At 43.7% G+C, this 20,257-nt stretch overlaps 1 protein-coding gene across 1 annotated transcript in view; it reads left to right on the plus strand.

Annotated features, from left to right (window-relative positions):
• Positions 1-20,257, plus strand: part of NECAP1 (NECAP endocytosis associated 1) — a 31,872-nt gene extending 11,615 nt beyond the window's left edge. The window contains exons 2-8 of the mRNA XM_061583948.1: positions 4,380-4,480; positions 7,066-7,170; positions 10,166-10,247; positions 11,958-12,066; positions 12,159-12,345; positions 16,113-16,218; positions 18,119-20,257. Of these exons, the coding sequence (XP_061439932.1) occupies positions 4,380-4,480; positions 7,066-7,170; positions 10,166-10,247; positions 11,958-12,066; positions 12,159-12,345; positions 16,113-16,218; positions 18,119-18,167 (739 nt within the window). The 3' untranslated portion in view covers positions 18,168-20,257. The remainder of the gene's footprint in view (positions 1-4,379; positions 4,481-7,065; positions 7,171-10,165; positions 10,248-11,957; positions 12,067-12,158; positions 12,346-16,112; positions 16,219-18,118) is intronic.

Here is a 20,257-nt window from a genome sequence, read left to right on the forward strand (position 1 = left end):
GTTTTGACCTTTAAATCTCTACACGGTTTTGGCCCAGTCTGTCTGAAGGAGCGCCTCCAGCATCATCAGCTATGCCGCCTAACAAGATCGGCCTCAAAAGACATTCTCTCTATCCCACCAGTCAAAACAGCTAGACTGGTGAGGGCCAGAGAGAGGGCTTTTTCAATTGTGGCCCCACCCTATGAAACTCCCTTCCAAATGATCTCCGCCAGGCCCCCTCTACAATGAGTTTCTGCTGGGCCGTGAAGACCTGGTTCTTCAGGCAGGCCTTTGGGGTGGGCTAGATTTTACCATTATCGCTTTTAGATTTTAATGTTATTGTATTGGGGTGTCATTTTGTGTTATTTTGTTCATTTTGTACGTCGCCCAGAGTGGCTGGATGGCCATCCAAATGGGCGACTAAGAAATCCAATAAATTAAATAAAAGCATACCCGACAGGTGGCTGTCGAGCTCCCTCTTAAATGCCTCCAGTGTTAGAGAGCCCATCATCTTTCTAGGGAATTGGTTCTGTTTTCGTACCGTTCTAACAGTGAGGAAGGTTTTCCTGATGTTCACCTGAAATCTGGCTACCTTTAACTTGAGCCCATTATTCCATGTCTTGCAGTCTGGGTTGATCGAGAAGAGATCCTGGCCCTCCTCTGTGTGGCAACCTTTCTAGTACTTGAAAAGTGTGATTACATCTCCCCTCAGTCTTCTCTTCTCAAGGCTAAAAATGCCCAGTTTTTTCAGTCTCTCCTCATAGGGCTTTGTTTCCAATCCCTTGATCATCCTTGTTGCCCTCCTCTGAACCTATTCCAGTTTGTCTGCTTAAAGTTTGGTATCCAGAATTGGATGCAGTATTCAAGATGAGGCCTACCAATGCCAAACAGAGGGGAACTGGTACTTCACGTGATTTGGAAACTATACTTCTGTTAATGCAGCCTACAATAGCATTTGCCTTTTTTGCAGCCACACTGCACTGTTGGCTCATATTCAGTTTGTGATCAACAACAATTTCCTTTTTGCATGTAGCATTGTTGAGCCAAGTATCCCGCATCTTATAACTGTGCACTTGGTTTCTTTTTCCTAGATGTAGAACTTTGCACTTATCCTGGTTAAATTTCGTTATGTTGTTTTCAGCTTATCAAGTTCACTTTGAATTTGGGTTCTGTCTTCTAGGGTATTAGCTATTCCTCCCAATTTTGTATCATCTGCAGATTTGATAAGCATTCCCTGCACCACCTCATCCAAGTCATTAATAAAAATGTTGACGAGCACTGGGCCCAGGACTGAGCCCTGAGATACCCTGCTTGTTACCTCCTCCCAGTTTGAGAAGGAACCATTGCTGAGCAGTCTTTTGAGTACAATCATGTAGCCAACTTTGAATCCACTTGATAGTTGTTCCATCCAGCCCACATTTAGCTAGCTTGCTATTCAGAATATCATGGGGCATTTTGTCAAAAACCTTGCTGAAGTCAAGATATATTATGTCCACAGCATTTCCACAGTCCACCAAGGAGATTACCTAATAGTCCATTGGCAACTATCTAGATGGCAATGCTGTGATTAGAAGGAGCCAGCATGGGTTTGTCAAGAAAAAATCCTGTCAAACTAATCTCATCTCTTTTTTTGATCGGGTCACTAGCCTAGTAGATGGTGGAAATGCTGTAGATGTTATCTATCTAGATTTCAGCAAAGTGTTTGACAAAGTCCCCCACGACCTTTTGATTAGCAAACTGGTCAAATGCGGACTACATGGAAATACTGTCAGGTGGATTCACAACTGGTTGGAAAACCGTACTCAAAGAGTGGTCGTCGGTGGCTCTGCTTCGGACTGGAAGGAGGTCTCGAGTGGAGTGCCACAGGGTTCTGTCCTGGGGCCGATACTCTTCAACATTTTTATCAATGACTTAGATGATGGGGTGGAGGGAAGCCTTATGAAGTTTGCGGATGATACGAAACTGGGAGGGATAGCTAACACAATGGAAGACAGGAATAAAATCCAAAGGGACCTGGATAGACTAGAAAATTGGGCTGAAATTAATAAAATGAAATTCAATAAAGACAAATGCAAGATTCTGCATTTAGGCCACAAAAACAAAATGCACGGGTACAGGATGGGAAATACCCGGCTTAGCAGTAGTGCGTGTGAGAAGGACCTTGGAATTGTAGTGGATTCCAAGTTGAACATGACCCAGCAGTGTGATGCTGTGGCAAAAAAGGCAAACGCGGTTTTGGGATGCATAAACAGAGCTATAGTCTCCAGGTCGAGGGATATTCTGCATTAGTCAAGCCTCATCTGGAATACTGCGTTCAGTTCTGGGCGCCTCATTTTAAGAAAGATATAGACAAGTTAGAGCGGGTTCAGAAGGAGGCGACGAGGATGATAGCCGGTATGGAGAACAAGTCTTATGAGAAAAGGTTGAAGGAACTTGGCATGTTCAGTCTGGTGAAGAGAAGGCTGAGGGGTGACATGATTGCACTCTTTAAGTACCTGAAGGGCTGTCACATAGAGGAGGGTACAGATTTGTTCTCTGCTGCCCCAGAGGGTAGGACTAGGTCTAATGGTTTTAAGTTGCAGGAGCGTAGATTCAGATTGGACATTAGAAGGAACTTCTTGACAGTAAGGGCAGTTTGGCAATGGAACCGACTGCCTGGGGAGGTGGTGGTATCCCCTTCGCTGGATGTCTTCAAGCAGAGGCTGGACAGCTATCTGCGGGAGATGGTCTAGCTGTGGATTTCCTGCTGTGAGCAGGGGGTTGGACTCGATGGCCTACAAGGCCCCTTCCAACTCTATGATTCTATGATTCTAATAAAAAAATGAGATAAGGTTCCTCTGGCAGGATTTTTTTTTTTACAAATCCATGCTGGCTTCAGTAATCACTGCATTGTTTTCAAGGTTCTTACAGACTGACCACTTTATAATCTGCTCTAGAAATTTCCTAAGCATTTATGGCAGACTGACTAGTCTGTAGTTCCCAGGTTCCTCTTTTTTTGCCCTTTTTGAAGATATTGACAACATTAACCCTGCTCCAGTCATCTGGCATTTCACTCATCCGCCAGGATTTTGCAAAGATAATAGATAGCGGTTCTGAGAGTTCTTCAGCCAGTTCCTTCAATACTCTAGGATGCAGTTTATCAGGCCCTGGAGATTTCAACCTGTTCAAAGTGGTAAGGTATTCCTGGACCATTTGCCTGTCAATCTCAAGCTACAGTCCTGCCCCTTCAACTTGTACTTCACGTTTGCCAGGAGGGTCATAAACCCTTTTTTGGAGAAAACTGAGCCAAAGTAGGAACTGAATACTTCTCTCTTTTCTTTCCACTTTTAATTGTCCAAAGGACAACTCTGCATTTTCAGCATTTTCTCAATACTGCTGATGCAGAGTGACTGTTTAAGATGATGACTCAGTTCCCTTGTCAAATAATGCCACAAGCTCCTGGAAGTAGTTTGAAAGTGTGTATTCACAGAAATTGGTCTGAGAAGGCCACAGTTGTATCTGTGGAGGCATTGTGTCACACTTTGGATTCTTGCTGTAAATATGTCTCTGGGGAATGTTGACCTCATTGTGAGGGGAAAAAATTCTACTGGTGGCTCATGATCAAAATACGAATAAAACGTCAAAACTTATCTTAGAAACAATACAGTTGCAACTCTCCTACTAAAGGAAACTTCAGGAAATAGCAGCAGCAGCAGTGTTGGTGAAAATGCAGCTCCTAAAATAAAAACATTCTCAACATTTCTTAAATCTAGGGGTGTCCAGGAATTGCTGACCGAAGGTCACTCATGGAGTTTTACAGCTGAGTGGGGATGTGAGCCTGTTTCTTCCTAGTCCGACAAACTAATCACTTTCTTATGATAGTATTCATTTTTCCATCAGTCTTTTCCCCTTCCTTTTGTGTGTTCTCCCCCCTCCCTGCTTTTGTGGTTGTTGTCTGCGTTCCATTGTGAGTCGTAAGTGCAGGCAAGTTTGGTGTCCCTGTTACTTTTTTGTTAGGCTTGGCTTTTACATCCTATATAAATATTGTGGTGTTGATAATGCAATTCACATTGAAATAAGAGTAACCTCAAACAATGTCTGATGATGATGGTGGTGGTGACGGTGATGATAATACATTTCATACTTATTCTGAATTTTGTTCAACAGTAGGCTGGGAAATGATGGCAATGGTGGCGAAGGAACAGTATGGGATGCTTGGCTACTGCATTCTCTCCTGGAACATATAAAACTAAAAATGCTGTCTGTGCACCTTGCCCCCTTGGCTGTAGGCAGATTGAGTTAAATCTGCTGTGACGCAGAACTGTGGTGAAATCATTGGGGAAAGCCCACAGCGAGACAGTGTGGGAAGCTGAGAGGAGGTTTCGTATCAGGGAATATCCCAGTGTTTGTTTACCCTGCAGGGCCTCTGACTGGAAACTGGACCAGCCGGACTGGACAGGACGCCTCCGTGTTACCTCTAAAGGCCAAGTTGCATATATCAAACTAGAGGACAAAGTTTCAGGTGAGGACATTGCAGGATGGGCATTATGTAGTCCTGAAGACATGACTGTCCAGATTAAGTGCTCCAATTGGAGCACATTCAAATATGTTTGAACTTCTTTCATAACTGCTCTGCTTCATATCTGTCAGCCCATGCACATTTCTTGTAGATAATGCTACCCTCCATGTTTTTTAAGGTAACACCTCACTTGTGGGTGGTTTAGGTTAGTACTGCCATTTTGTGTTCATGCACGCAGCTCCCAGCTGAGCCGACATCCTGTTGGCTTGGTGGCTACTGAACAACAAATGGATGCTGTGGAATTTCCCACCAGCTCCTCCTCTGCTGGCACCCCTTCCGCTGGCTTCCCCTGAGTTGGATTGCTCTGTTGATATCCTGCCGTTCCTCTCAGAAGGAGGCCAGGGCAGCACATATAAACTAAGCATAGGCAAAGCCTGACTATAGGGCATGAACAGGAAGAGGATCTTGAGAGGGGAATGATCAGTAGCAGGGAAAGAAAGAGGGGGAGGGGAATAGGGAAACAAGAAGGAGCCGCTTGGACTGTATGTGGCTGCCTTTGAAACTGTACCATGCGTTAAAATGCATTATGTTAATTAAGTTTTGAAAAATTAGTAAAAATATGTAAAAAGAAAACTTCAGAGAGATGACTACAGTATTTGTTTCTTGCCAAAAAACACCACCTCAGATAATATTAATACTTCAGTGAATATAAAAGACCTCACAAATACTGTAAATATTTCTTTCTTTCAAACTGTACACTTTAGAGTAGAAATCTTAACAAAACTTGAAAATGAAGGCAGAAATTGGGAAAGATGAGCAGTTCCTTGAAAGGCAGCTGTAGCCATGGGACACTCTAGCTCTGGGGAGTATCTTCACCGCTTGGACCTCACCTTCCACCGATTAGGAATCTAAAGCACCACATTACATAGTGGGAAGCGTGAGGAATCCTTACCCCCCCCACACCCCTTTATTACAGATTAGAATGCATGGCTAGGAAAAAACCAAACAAACCCAGACCACACTTTAGCTAATAAAGATGGCCAAGGATATCCATAGGAGAAAACCTTGCTGCTTTGCGAGTTGGCTGCTGACAGACAGCTGACTGCTTCATTTCTCCCTAGGAGGAGTTACTCTCCAGTACAGAACAGTTTAAAATGGCAACTTACCATGATACTCCCTCCCCAAATCTTTGTGAGCAGTGCTGAATTCTTCGGTGTTGTGGCTTTAGCAGAGAACTACCACTGAGGCTTTTCCAACCAGCTGGTTAAATGGGTAGTAAAGCAGCATGGCAAATATGGCATTAGAATTCTTGTTATATTTCAGGGTAGCAGCAAGTGTTGCGTTTCTCTCAAATATGTATTTTTTACTGTATGCAAATTGTTGATGAAGACCAAGGTTTAAAACATGCCAATTATTCTTGTACGGACTGATCTGATGACTGGACAGTTCTAAAACAGCTATTTTTTACATGTGCTTTTGAAAATACACACATATTTGGCACATGACAAATTTTAATTGCTTGCATAAAACATGCATTACAGCTTGATTTTTCCTGAGTCACATACACAGTTTTGAGCGTTATATTATGATTCTTTTTATCTCTTTGTAGAAGATGCTCCTAAAACTCAACCATAAATGTAACATGAAACTCAGTTTGGAAACTTGATTTCTGAACCTGTCTCATAGTTTTGAACTTGAGGCTAGTAGAGCTCAGGCTGTTCAGGACATTCCAGGACATTCAAATAAGAACTAGTCAAGGTGTTGCTTTTATCTGGGCCAACACTTTTGTTGTGATGAATTTCCACTGCTTCAGCAAAATGCATATACACACCATGTGAAATGTCATCACTCACATAGTGAGTTTCTCACCTGCACACAGTATTGCGGAACAGGAAACTAGCTACATGATGACTCTGTATGTGCCTGCGTGTGTACGCACATGCATTATGCTGGAGAAATTTAAGTTCAGTGAGAGAGCTGCTCATGAGAAGGGATGCCACACTAGTTCAAATTTGTCAGGAACTCTTTCTTGAAAATGCAATGATGCAAGCGTTAAAGCTCTAGACTCTCAAGCAAAACCTGCAGTTGTTGATTTGTGATAAGCCTAATATTAGATTTTAACGATGTATGTTGAGCAATGTGTCTATTTATTGATCCTTCCTCCTATAGGATATGGTGATAATGGCCCACGGATATAGCCATAAGCCATACTACATGAGCAAATGGTGAATGTGTGCTACTAAAAAGTTATTAGTAATTGGGCAGACTGAAATACGCACTTCTTTGCAATCTCAGATCTTGGGGGCTAAGGTTTAGCAGTGAAAGCTAGTGTAACTGTGGTGTTAGACGATGATTCAGAGCCAAACTCAAAAATGTTTGGAAGTCAGTTATTATGCCACTGACAACTCAGCAATTTACTGTGTTTTAATCTTCAGTGTTTATGAAAATGCTAAAGAATGCTGCATGGTCTTTGATACTGAATAAGTTGGCTGTTCCTTTGTTTGAATGCAGAGTATGCTGTCTTCAGTCTCCTTGTAGTGATGAAATTGTTTGGGTCTTGAACATAGTGTGTTCTTGTGTATCCTTAGGGGAGCTTTTTGCTCAGGCTCCGATAGATCAATATCCTGGCATTGCTGTGGAGACTGTGACTGATTCCAGTCGGTACTTTGTCATCCGGATTCAGGATGGGAATGGTGAGAAAAAGAGATTTATTGCTCCTTAGCTAAAATGGAATGAATGGAATGGTCATAGAGTGAGACCTCCAGCTGCTTTCAAAGTGATGTGGCTGAATGATGAAGAGGTTGTTTGGGAGTGGAATTGCTGAAGTACATCAACTGCAGGGTAGCAGTCTGGTGCTCTCCTACTACAACTCCGCATCACCTTGACCATTGGCCATGGTTGGTGGCTGGAGCTGATGGCAGTTGTAGATGACAAGATAAGGAGAAGCTAACCTGGTGCCCTCCTGGTGCTGCATAGAGCCAATCAAACCAAGACTCACATACCTAGGTCTGACACTCTCCTCTGTTCTGTTGCTGCTTAGGTAGCTTGCTCCAAAATGCCATAATAAGTTAGTAGTTATAATATCCACAGGAGTAGGCGCTGTGCCTAGTAAAGAGTAGACAAGGGATCAAAATAGTGAAGTCTATTGACAAAGTAGAAATGTTTATGTGAGGAAAATAAGTGATTGAAGGTAAGGGAAACTGAAAATGGAAGATGAGGGACTGAATCAGAGAGCTAAACTACTTCAGAGTTGTGCAAAACATTCAATCGTTGCCACACACTCCAAACAATTGCCCAGTGCAATGTGTTTATTTTATTTAACAAATTGTATATACCGCTTGGTAGTAAAAAACTGCTAAGCAGTTTACAATTTTTTTAAAAAAATGTTTTAAATTAAAACAGCAACTAAGGCTGCAATCTGATACACACTTACCTGGGAGTAAGTCCCATTGAACCCAGTGGAGCTTACTTCTGAATGGACATGTATTGGATTGCAGCCTAAAAAGATTAAAACACATCAGCATCTGTGTGTTTGCATAGGCTTGCCTAAACAAAAAAGGTTTAAGCAGGTGCCCAAAGGAATACAGTGAAGGCACCTGCCTGATGTCAGTAGGCAGGGAATTTCAAAGAGTAGGTGCTTCCACTCTAAAAGAACTATTTTTTGCAAGTGCGGAATGAGTATTGTGTGGCACCTGTAACTGTGCCTGTTCTGCAGATTGAAGTGCTCAAGTGAGCACATATGGGATAAGGTGGTCCCACGAATAAACTGGGACCATGCTGCTAAGGGCTTTATATACTGGTAGTACCAGCTTGAATTTAGCCCGGTAACAAATTGGCAACCCATTCAGATCTCTGAGTAGAGGTGTTGTATGCTGACAGGGTCTCACTCCAGTCAGCAATCTTGCTGCAGCGTAATGGAAGTTTCTGGGTCAAGTGCAAGGAAGACCCACATGGAGTGCATTGCAGTAATTCAGTCTTGAAGTCACCGGTGCCTGAACTACTGTGCCCATGCTCTCCTGGCTTAGGAATGGTCATTTTTGTCTTATCAAATGCAGCCGATAAAAGGAGTTACTAGCCACTGAAACTACCTGGGCAAACAAGTAGCCTTCAGTATAATTCAGTTAATTTTATCTTTAGGATGAAGGCAGATAAGGGACTTATAATGGCTGCTCAAGAGGCCTCGGTGGCTATTCTATAAGCACTGAGGTGGAAAAGAGAAGCCAAAAGATCTTGAATAAGGTCCCTTTTTAACTGTAATCTTCATTTGACTACTGCAAGTAGAGCAGGCGTCATATTAATCTGGTTTTGGGGCAGCCAGCAACCTTAATATATCTCTTGTGGAGGAAGGAGTAAATCAGAAATATGATCTGGAAGTTTAACCATTTGGATAAACACTGGAACTGCAGACCAGAAACAGGTAATCTGTAGTCCTTCAGAGATTTTTGTTAGACCCTCAGGGCTCTTCCTAGCCACACCTCCCTGCCCCAGGCCACATCCCTCCCTGGCCCTGCTCTGTACTCCCCATGAGTGTTTTGCCTTGTTGGGATATGTTCTTGAACTGTGATTATACCACTTGCTTTCTTGGGTGGGTAGAGGGGTGTATGTGTGGCTGGAATGCAACTTACTGTATAACGGTAACCGTTTCATCCATTGCCCTGCCTGCTTTTGCCTCTTGCTCTACCCACCACTGGCACGCGGCCCCTGCAAGGCTGCTCAGGCAGAAATGAGGCCCTTGGGCTGAAAAAAGTTCCCGGCTCCTGCTGATAAGTTAAGGCTGTAAACTGTAAACAGGCTCTTAAATAGTTACCATCTTCCCAAGTTGAATTCTCTCCTGGGTATGGATAAGAGGCCAGAAGGGATTTGCAATTAATTAAGACCTCCAGATTCTCTCCATGGTTCGCTTCTGTGAAAACAGAACACTTTAGAGCCAGTTACTTGACAAAATTAATCCCAGTCTCCCTGAGAACTACGTTTATGGAACTACGTTTCCAAATTATGCCAACTGCAGTATTGGACGGATGCTACCAAAAGGTGCCATTTGAAAATAGACTGTGTATCTGTGACCAAGCCCAGGTGGAGGACATTGTTCATTACATGCTAATGTGCCCACTTTATGGACACCCAAGAGAGAGATTCCTGAAACCTCTGTTGTCTCAGGGAAGCAGGAATACCTTAGTAGAATTAGTACAGTATCTCCTGAGTGATACTAACAGCCATGTGACTCACAAAGTGGCTCTTTTTGCTCTTGCTGAAAAAAGATTAGAAAGAAAGAACTAGATAAAATAGTAATAAACTGCTGGGGAGATTTTGATCTTTAAATTGTGCTAGCCGACCCAAAGGCTGAAATTTTTATAATATAGGTGGCAACAACTTGTTCTTTGTATATTTTATATATCTCTGTATGTTTTATATTTCACGTTTTTACATTTTAATGTATTTTAAGGTATTTGTCATGGCCTTTGGCTAGTACAATAAATATTTTTGGACTAAACTAAGCCAACATAAAAGGGTTCCTTTTGAATGGACAACTGTTTAAAAAAGGCAGTCTGCAGCTGCCTAGATGGGTGCAAATGTGTTGCTGTGCCTCTTCAAACTGGACTCTTTCCAGGCAGTCTGGTGACAGGGTGGATTATTTGCATCTTTGCCTTCTTCAGTTCTGCTGACTGGTTTCTCCCCCTCCCTTGTCAGGGCGAAGTGCTTTCATTGGCATTGGCTTTGGAGACAGGGGAGATGCCTTTGACTTCAACGTTTCCTTGCAGGATCACTTTAAGTAAGTTTTCCTCTGTACACCGTCACTTCAGTTCTCTGTCATGATTCCCTTCACTCTGACCCTTTGAGTCAGAGGATTGGTCCATCTGTTGACGAGTGTGACTTGCAGCAGCTCTTCAAGGACTTGGGCGGAGATGCTTCCCCCTCTCCCCCCCCCGCTTCCTGAAATACTTTCAGAAGGTTTCAGATTGAAAGCATGTGATCTGTTACTGAGTTGTGACCTAGGACTTCGGTACTGTTGACATTCACGCTAGTTACTTTCTGGTCCTCAAGAGGGGCAACTTCACCTGGCAGAGCTGTGCCTCATGCCCTGATGTTGAGAGGTAGGAGCTGGAATGTGTCGAAGCTGCTGAGGACATATGATGATGCCTCCCTTCAACTTCTGGTTCCTTCTCAGATTCCCTAAAGTCCTCTATTTGAGGCCACACTTTATGGCTGTTGGAATCTTCAGCAGCGCAGAATTTAGCTGTCTGCCTCCTAACGGAAGTGGGTCCCAAGGAATATATTAAGCTAAACTATTGCTCATTCTGCACTGGCTTCTGTTGTGCTTCTGCGCCCAGTTCAAGCCACTGACAATGTGCAAAAATCTTAAATGCCCTTTTATATTTGCTGGAGCATCGTCTCTCACATGAACCTTGTGATCCCAGCCCATGTGATCTATAGGAAGTGAAACCTTGCACTTGATCCTTCTGGGTACTAACACTGCAGTTATGAAACATCCTCACCAGGCAGGCCCAGCAGTCAGCTTCATTGTCAATCTTTAGGTTCGGGTTTTTTTATTTTGTTAAAAAAAAACCTTTTGTTGTTGTTTTGGGCCCCTTTTTAATGTGATGATGTGGGTGATTTAGAAAACCTGAATATTTTTTAAATGATCTTAGTGTGTATGTTAAACTTGCATTCATCATGTTGAGGATTTGCTAGAGAGATTATTAGTGCACTTTATTTAGTTGTACTGTTCCTCTGTTTTCACGTTGATTTGTCTGCTCTAAAAGGTACTGCTAACGCTGTGTCTGACACCCCAAAGTGCGGGTACCAGCTGTAGAACATTGCTCCACTCCTTCTACTTGAGTGTCCTGATTGAAATAGCCATTCAAATGGTACTGAATGCATCAGTGAAGGTTGCTTCGGTCAACTATCACATTCATTGGCTTCCTTAGCTTAAAGAGGTTGTAAAGTGCAGGGGTTAGAATGTTGGACTTGGATAAGGGATACATGGATTGAAATTCCTGCGTTACCAGGAAGCTCACCAATCCAGTCACTAACTTTCAGCTTAACCCAAGCATATGACTGCAGATTAAACAAGACAAACTCGAGTAAGCCATCCCCAAACTCTTTGGAGCAAAAGCATGATATAGATTCCATACATGTCATATATTTTTTGGGCTGCTGTCATGCTGTGATCATGCTGTAATCCCTCACAGGAGAAGGTCTGGGGGTGGGGATTGGCGACTTGAGGGGGGAAGGGGGAAGGTTGGCGGAAGTGCCTGGGGTTCCTGGGTGGTGGGGTTGGCATGCAGGGTGGAAGCCCCTAATCGTTAAAACAAGAGTGTACTTGCCAGTATGCAGTATCTAAGGGGGGGAGTACCCATGGGACAGGAAGCCAAAGTGCCAGAGGACGTGCAAGACAATCCCTGTTGAGTTTTTCCTCGCAAGCAGCCATTCATCCCCTTTTGTTAATTTGTTTCTCTTTGTTCCCCACTCCACAATATAGGTGGGTGAAACAGGAGACGGAAATCTCCAAGGAGTCACAGGAAATTGACAGCCGTCCCAAGCTTGACCTAGGCTTTAAGGAAGGACAGACCATTAAGCTAAACATTGGGGTGAGAATCTCAGGTTCCTGATATGCTCAGTGCAGTGTGTGATAAACTACTGTTAGCATAAGAGAGTTCCCCTGATGTTTTTCTCTTTACAGAACATGCCAACAAAGAAAAGTGGGTCAACCAAGCCACGTCCAGCTGGATCAGGGGGACTAAGCCTGCTCCCACCACCTCCTGGGGGAAAAATTGTCCCTCCCCCTGTCCCACCTTCTTCCTCGACGGCTATTTCTAATCATGTCACACCACCACCGGTGCTGAAATCCAGTAATGTGGGCAACACAGGTAAATGCCACATACCTTGTAATGGTGTATGTAGCAAACCATCTGCCTGTATCACACACATATGCACTCCAGGAAGCCTGAAGTGGCCGTGGCTCCTTTCTATGTTTACAGTTGATGGCGGATTCAAGATTGGTGCCAATATAGTTTTGTGGTTTTATTACTGATATTGATGCTGCTGAGATATTACTGTTATTGTAATTGTCTTGTTTGTAATATAATTTGTTTATTTTTATGTAAACTGCGAGGTCACTTGTGACAAAGTAGTATATAAGTCTATTTAATCTTCTTATTAAGTGTGTGGCAGATCTAAGGCTTGGTTAGGGGTGAGTCTCTGGATTGGACAGCAGTCATTTCTATATAAGTGTTGTTTTTAAAGCCATATCCAACACAGTAGATGTGGGAGAAAGTTGTTGGTTGTTAATATTCATGGGGAAGGCCCAGTGAATAGTCTGAGTACTATTCTGCGGCTTAATCAGTGTAGATGTTGTAAGCTGCTTGGATGGAAGACTCCTTAGGAACCAAATGTAAGCTTCTCTGAGAGTGCGGTAAATCAGCTCTTTTTAAAAAGGCTTTGTATTTATTTATTATTCAATTTATTAGTCACCCATCTGGCTGGTTGACCAGCCACTCTGGGCGACGTACACAATAAAACGATACATTAAACATTAAAATTTAAAAACCTAACAATAAAAGCTTAACCCATCCCAAAAGCTTTCCTGAAGAGCCAAGTCTTCAGAGTCCGGCGGAAAGTCATCTCAGAGGGGGCATGACGGAGATCATTTCGGAGAGAATTCCATAGGGTGGGGGCCACTATTGAGAAAGCCCTCTCTCTAGTCCTCACCAGTCTCGCTGTTCTTACCGGTGGGATCGAGAGACGGTTCTCTGAGGCTGATCTTGTTGAGCGGCAACCCTGACGATGCTGGAGGCGCTCCTTCAGATAGACTGGGCCACAACCGTATAGGGTTTTAAAGGTCAGAACCAACACCTTGAATTGGGCCCAGAAAACAACCGGTAACCAGTGCAACTCCTTCAGCACTGGAGTGATGTGATCTCACTGGCGGCTGCCTTTAATCAGACGAGCCGCCGCATTCTGTACCAGTTGCAGCTTCCGGACCGTTTTCAAGGGTAACCCCACGTAGAGCACATTACAGTAGTCTAGGTGAGAGGAGACCAGGGCATGTACCACAGATGGGAACAGATGGTTGGGAAGGTAGGGGTGCAGACTCCGTATCAGATGGAATTGATACAGAGCTGCCCGGCTCACAGCTGAGACCTGAGCCTCCGTAGACAGCTGGGAGTCAAGAATGACCCCCAGGCTGCGGACCTGGTCTTTCAGGGGCAATTGTACCCCATTGAGCACCAGGTCAACATCCCCCAACCTTCCCTTGTCTCCCACAAACAGTACTTCTGTTTTGTCAGGGTTCAGCTTCAGCTTATTCCTTACCATCCAGCCACTTGGATAGGGTTTCTACAGCCAACCTCGGTGAAGATTTAAATGAGAGATAGAGCTGCGTGTCATCCGCATACTGGTGACACTGCAGCCCAAATGTTCTGATGATAGCCCCCAGCGGCTTTATATAGATGTTGAACAGCATTGGGGAGAGGATGGTGCCCTGTGGCACCCCACAAGTGAGAGGCCAGGGATCCGAAACCTCCTCCTCCAATGCTACTCTTTGGTACCTACCGGAGAGGAAGGAACGGAACCACTGCCATACAGTGCCCCCTATACCCAATCCCCTCAGGCGGTCCAAGAGGATAGCGTGGTCAACGGTATCAAAAGCCGCTGAGAGATCAAGGAGGACAAGGAAGGTGCATTCGCCCCTATCCAGTGCCCTCCTCATATCATCCACCAAGGCGACCAAGGCTGTTTCAGTCCCATGTCCAGGCCTGAAGCCCGATTGAAATGGATCCAGATAATCCGCTTCCTCCAAGTGTGCTTGCAACTGTTTAGCCACCACCCGTTCAGCCGCCTTTGTATTATGTTTGTTGTTATGTGCCTTCAAGTTGATTATGACTCATGGCGACCCTATGAATCAGTGACCTCCAAGAGCATCTGTCATGAACCACCCTGCTCAGATCTTGTAAGTTCAGGTCTGTGGCTTCCTTTATGGACTCAATCCATCTCTTGTTTGGTCTTCCTCTTTTTCTACTCCCTTCTGTTTTTCCCAGCATTATTGTCTTTTCTAGTGAATCATGTCTTCTCATGATGTTTCCAGAGTATGATAAGCTCAGTTTCATCATTTTAGCTTCTAGTGATAGTTCTAGTTTAATTTGTTCTAACACTTAATTATTTGTCTTTTTCTCAGTCCATGGTATGCGCAAAGCTCTCCTCCAACACCACATTTCAAATGAGTTGATTTTTCCCTTATGCACTTTTTTCACTGTCCAACTTTCACATCTATACATAGAGATTGGGAATACTGTGGTTTGAATGATCCTGACTTTAGTGTTTATTGTAATGTGTAACTTCTATAAATTCCTGCTTCCTTATGGAAATTTTGCGTCTCCATAGTTTCCTCTCTGATTTCTGCTTGGAATATCTGTCCTTTGCAGCTAACCATAAGAGCATATGAAGGCACTTCATGCCAATATTTTCTAATTCAATATCATATCTGTTGATTGCCAGAGATTGTGGGCAAAGCTTGTGCTGTTCCACTGTGCTATGGCTCCTAGGTGTAGTTAGAGGTTCTCTGAATACCTTGCTGTTTACATTATCAGCAGCTACTGGGAGCCAAGTGATTTGGTTTAGCCTTTGGCCTAGCTAGATTTGATGTCTCTTAATACATAGTTGCATACGAAGTTTAATATAAAAATTGGAGAAAGGCAAGACTTTAGGGTGCACCAAGAACTGAGAGGCAAAACCTTGTCTGGCAGCTAGAAGAAGTTGACTCCTTTCACTATGGTGCAACAAACTTAGTTGCACTTCAGATCCTGTACTGCTTTCAGGTGCCTCTTTAGATGTTGCCCCAACCATGTGGGGGCCCACTCTTTTGTGAGCAGACTCCATGAAGGGGACCATACAGAAGAACAGGTGAGGCCAGGCGGCAGTGAGGCAGAACCAGGACCATTGGGCCTCATGGCACCCAGCGGTCGCTGTCTCCTATAGAATACTGGGGTTCAGAGACAGCAGTGGAAGCCGAGCCACCCGAGAGAGTACCAGCACACAAAGGCACAAAACCAGGCAATAGCCAGGCCCTGGAATGCAAAGAGCTCCCTAGAAAGTAATGGGTACTCATGAGGAGCTGCTTCCTCTTGAGTTGGCCCAAGTTCTTTGATGACTAACAGCTGTGGCAAGGGCAGAGCTTAGGAGGCTCTTGGATAAAAGCTTTCGTTCCCTAGAGGAACTTGCGGGAACAACTTCCTTACTCCAGCTTCTTGAAGTACCTTGGCTCTTTCTCGTGAACCTGATCTCCCTCTCCCTCTCCCTCTCCCTGTTCCCCGAGTGAGTGAGTGAGTGAGTGAGTGAGTGAGTGAGTGAGTGAGTGCATACTTACTCCAAGGGAACGGGGTTATTTACATCCCCCCCCTCAGGCCACTGGGGTTTGTTCACCCCTGTTCTTTTTGGTGCAGCTGCGGTTGCCACTACCAACATTGACCTGCTGTAACTAATCTGCCCAACCTGTGGGTGATGCAGAGACGAGTGTTAGTGCAAGAATGTAAGCAGTCATGGGGCTGATCAGTCCCTGGATCGAAGATCACAGTAGGAATCTGGGTGATTTATGTTATAGAAGTCTAATAAATAAACCTTTGCCTCTGTCGGCCGCCAGATATCCTGCTAGACTTTGACTTGCCACCTCCCGTTTCAAAGGCGCCTGCACCTGCCGTGGTTCCAGGCACCACAGACCTCTGGGGAGACTTCAATACTGCATCCAGGTAACTGTTGTGAAACAAACGGGCGAGGCCAGTAGCACAAGGAGATCATGAGAGGTGCAAATGCCAGAGTTGGGCTGCAAGGTAATTGAGGGGTACTTCTAGAAATGTTTTGGTGAGCTAGCAGGCTAGATGGACATTTTTATATATATTTAACAAACATCAAAAAGCAAATCAGTTTTTTAAAAAATCCTAAGTTTAAAATCCTAAGTATAAAAATTAAAACGGCTACACAACTAAGACTAAGAGACAGCCGAATCAGTTAACTAATCAGCCTCCTTTGCCACCCCTCTGGGACCTATAGCCACTACAAACTAACTAATTTTATGTTTCTTCCTAAAGCCAACCTTTATGGACCAGTGGGCACACTACACGTTTTGACAGACTGCTGTGGGTGCCAGTCTCAAAATGGCTGCTGTGGGAGGCATGGCATAATATAAAAATAGAGAATACAGTTATTGCTGCTTCCTCCCTCCTCACCCCTCTGGAAAACCTCATGTGCTGCTGGTCCTTCTGGGGATACAACTATTAAAGGCCCAAGAACATAGAACATTGTTTCCCCCAATGCCAATCCTAAACAAAAGACCTAGGCTATAATCCTGTACCCACTTACCTGGGAGTAAGCCCTCTTAAACACAAAGACTTATTTTTGAAGTAGACATCTGTACCATTGTACTGTAAATTAACTATACAGTGAATTATTATTTATTTTATTAAATTTATTACTCATCCTTCACCAGAAGGTTCCAGCGGGTGAGTCACAACAATATAAAACACAATATTAAAAACAGTTGAAAACAAATTACATTCACAGCTAAAGTTGGCTCTAAAAATAAAAATATCAAGCGTCAAACGATTAGGGTGAAGAGGTGTGTCTTCAGGATATGATGGAAGCTGTACAATGAAGGTGCCGGACATTCCTCTGTGGGGAGGGAATTCCAGAACTTAGGGGCTGCCACAGATAATGCCGTCTTCCAAGCCACCCCCCTACCAAATTTCTGAGGGTGGTGGAGCTACCAGGAGGTAGCTCCAGTCTCTTAATGAATGCCTGGACATTAGCTCCTGCACAGCAGGAGACATGCCTAAGCCTCTATGCAAAGTTTTCACATTTTGTATTTGCCATTTGGGGAGGGGATTCTTTAACATCCGTTTGAACTTACTGTATAGTAGTATTTGTAGAAAATAACTTCTAGGAAGTACCTGAACTTGGATGAATCCACCACAGGAAAGATGCATCCCGATTACAAGGTAAAAAGGAAGGTCAAACTATAGCGATTCCAAGGACTATTTGAAAACAAGACAGAAGCAGGGAAAGTGCACTAAAGGGGAGGGGAAAGCAGAAGCTGTTTAGGGTCCCAGGAATTGCTATTGCCTGGTATTCAAACAACTTGCTTATCAATCATAGCTCTGACATCACCACTCATTGGCTAAAAACAGAGACAGTCAGGCTAGCTCATTTCAAAGAAATTGCCTAGAAGAGTATCTGCACATTTTGGTTCATAACTTTCTTTCTAGGAGGACAAGAGACTTAGTTTTTTTTAAAAACTCAAGAGTCTAGGACCCCTGCCTGGGGGTGCCAATTAATGCCTTTGTATGCTCCGAGTCGATGACCCCTGCCCTAAAGCAACCAGGAACCAGAAATGCAACTGTCTCCCCTCTGGTAAAACCCTCCCCATAGCATTGGAACAGCTGCAGCAGAAGCCTTATTTCTTCTTGCAGGTGATCTGGTCTCTTTCAGTGCTGGAATTCTAAGACATTTCAACATGAAGATCTTAATAATGAAGCGGGGGAGAGTTGAAGGCTGAGACATGCAGGACTTTAAAGATCCATGATAGCACCTTGAACCAGCATCAAAGGTTGTCCCTTTCCTCACTTAACACTTTTCTGGCTTTCTTCTCCCCAGCACAGTTCCCAGCCAATCTCCTCAGCCACCCAATTGGGTCCAGTTTTGAAGGCATCCACATTGGTGAAGTGGGAGTGGACCAATGACCAAGACTCAAGGGGCCTCAAGTAGGATGAGAATGAGCTGACGGCCTTGGCTCTTCAGTCAAAACTTGATTTCTGGACAATCCTGCTTTTGTTAATGTTTTCATTTGTATTGACACTCATCGTTTTTCTGTCATGCAACAGAACCACAAAAACCTGTGGGGAAATGCTTCAGAATTCTGCTTTGTGATAACGGGGAGGGGGGGCGGAGGGCCCTGGCTGGCTTCTATAAATTTACCCACCTGTTTCATGGCTGCCTCTTTGAGGAAAATTAAGCTGATGCTCTGTGGATAGGTGAAGATTGAGCAGACTTGGCTTTCAATGTGGCTTTTCTCCAGACCTCCCAGAGAAGCAATGAACTTTGCTGGGGCAGGGTGATTAGCAGCCCGAGAAATACAGTACACTCTGACAGTATAATTGACACTGATTTGTACAGAGCAACCAAGTAGGAAAACAAAGCCATTCCTAAAGAAGCCATCCTGGAGTTATCTTCTCCCTGGGACAGGTTGCTTGGTCATAGTATCTTTGTGATGGAATTAGTTCAGCCCTTCCTCAAATGTTGTTTCTCCCTTCAAATCTGTATGGGGTCTGTGTATAAATTTATCTATTATGGATGCTTGTCATTAGGTGTCTACTCTGAGTGAGCATCTACAGATCCCCCACCTCCTCCTCCTGAGCACTAAAGATAGTTGGACCCTTTACAACTGGAAATGCGTGAAAAGAACCCTAACATGCAAGAAACTCTCCTGCTTCCATCCTTAAGAGGGAACAAGAGCAGGGCCATCTGCATGTCAGTCAATACCAGTAGGATTTCTGTTTCTTCTAGAAATCATGTATCTAGACTTGCAGTCTCCTGGCTAATGTGAAAGAAGTCTAGGCACTTAATTTATTGTTTATGGCCAATGGTAGGCTGCTGTCACCTAACTGGCCAAAGTAGCAGAGATACCCCTGTACAGACTTCCAAAAATGAATTTCAGGTTTTGAGGAAGCCAATTTCCTCATTTTACTTGTTGGCCAGTGTGATTTACCTTGTTATATCTCTCCCTAGCAAATATTAGTGGATCATGAAGTCTCTTCCTTGCTGCATATCTAGTGCAAAGGTCCTTATTTTTTGGTTCCTCTGTCCTTTCTTTCCACCAGCTGTGCAGGTTTGCCTTTGCACTCCTCCCTTGTACTCTGTGGGCTGGAAATGACTTTAAAATGACCTGTTTTGCTTGCCCCTCTAGCAGTAAGATCTACTTAATTGCTGAACACTAGATCTGTAAGTTTTACAGTGGTCTCTTCTCATAATGCCAGTAGGCAGTAGTCACTATCCTATAATATCAGCTGGAGGCTTATGTATGTAGACACAATTGTTGTCCTCTTGACCCCGTGGCTTGATGCTTCAGTTAGGGCACATCTGAATAATCCCTGATGTTTTCTTGTTTGCTCATGTCCTTGTCAACCCTTTACGCTTTCTCTCAGTTATTTGATGCCAGAATAACAGAGAGAAACCTGGTTCATTAGTAATTGAGAAGGAAAGTCTACTAAGGAGTTTTGTAAAGTTCTATGCACGTCTAGTCTCTGATTTCTGGGAACTTCACTTGTGGAAAATAGGGACTGGGGTCTGTTTTTTAAGGCTGTACATGCTTTAAATACCCATGGATCCATCCATGTCTCTTTCACACACACATACACACACAGCCTATCTGTTTCAATTAGATTATCTTTCCATTTTTTCATTTCTGGTTATAAACTGTTTTCCACCTACCCCCAAGTTCTTTTCCTAGTGCTATCATATAAGCCAGCCCAAGAATCCTAGAATCTAGCTAAATATACCACATCAGTGGCAGGTCCTCTCATTTCAGCAACTGCTCAGACCTCAAGTATTTGGTAGTATCCCGAAGAGACTAATCAGGACCCTCTCCAGTTTATGTTTTTTTAAGTTAGTATTATCAAGATAATACAGTATGTATTGGCAAAAACTGAAGTAAAATTTCATTTATATGTATATAAAGCATAAGATGTACTGGTACAATACTAGCAATTAAAACCACGGATAAAATTGGAAAACATG

The sequence above is a fragment of the Rhineura floridana genome, chromosome 9 (assembly GCF_030035675.1).
Source record: "Rhineura floridana isolate rRhiFlo1 chromosome 9, rRhiFlo1.hap2, whole genome shotgun sequence".
Lineage (NCBI taxonomy): Eukaryota > Metazoa > Chordata > Lepidosauria > Squamata > Rhineuridae > Rhineura > Rhineura floridana.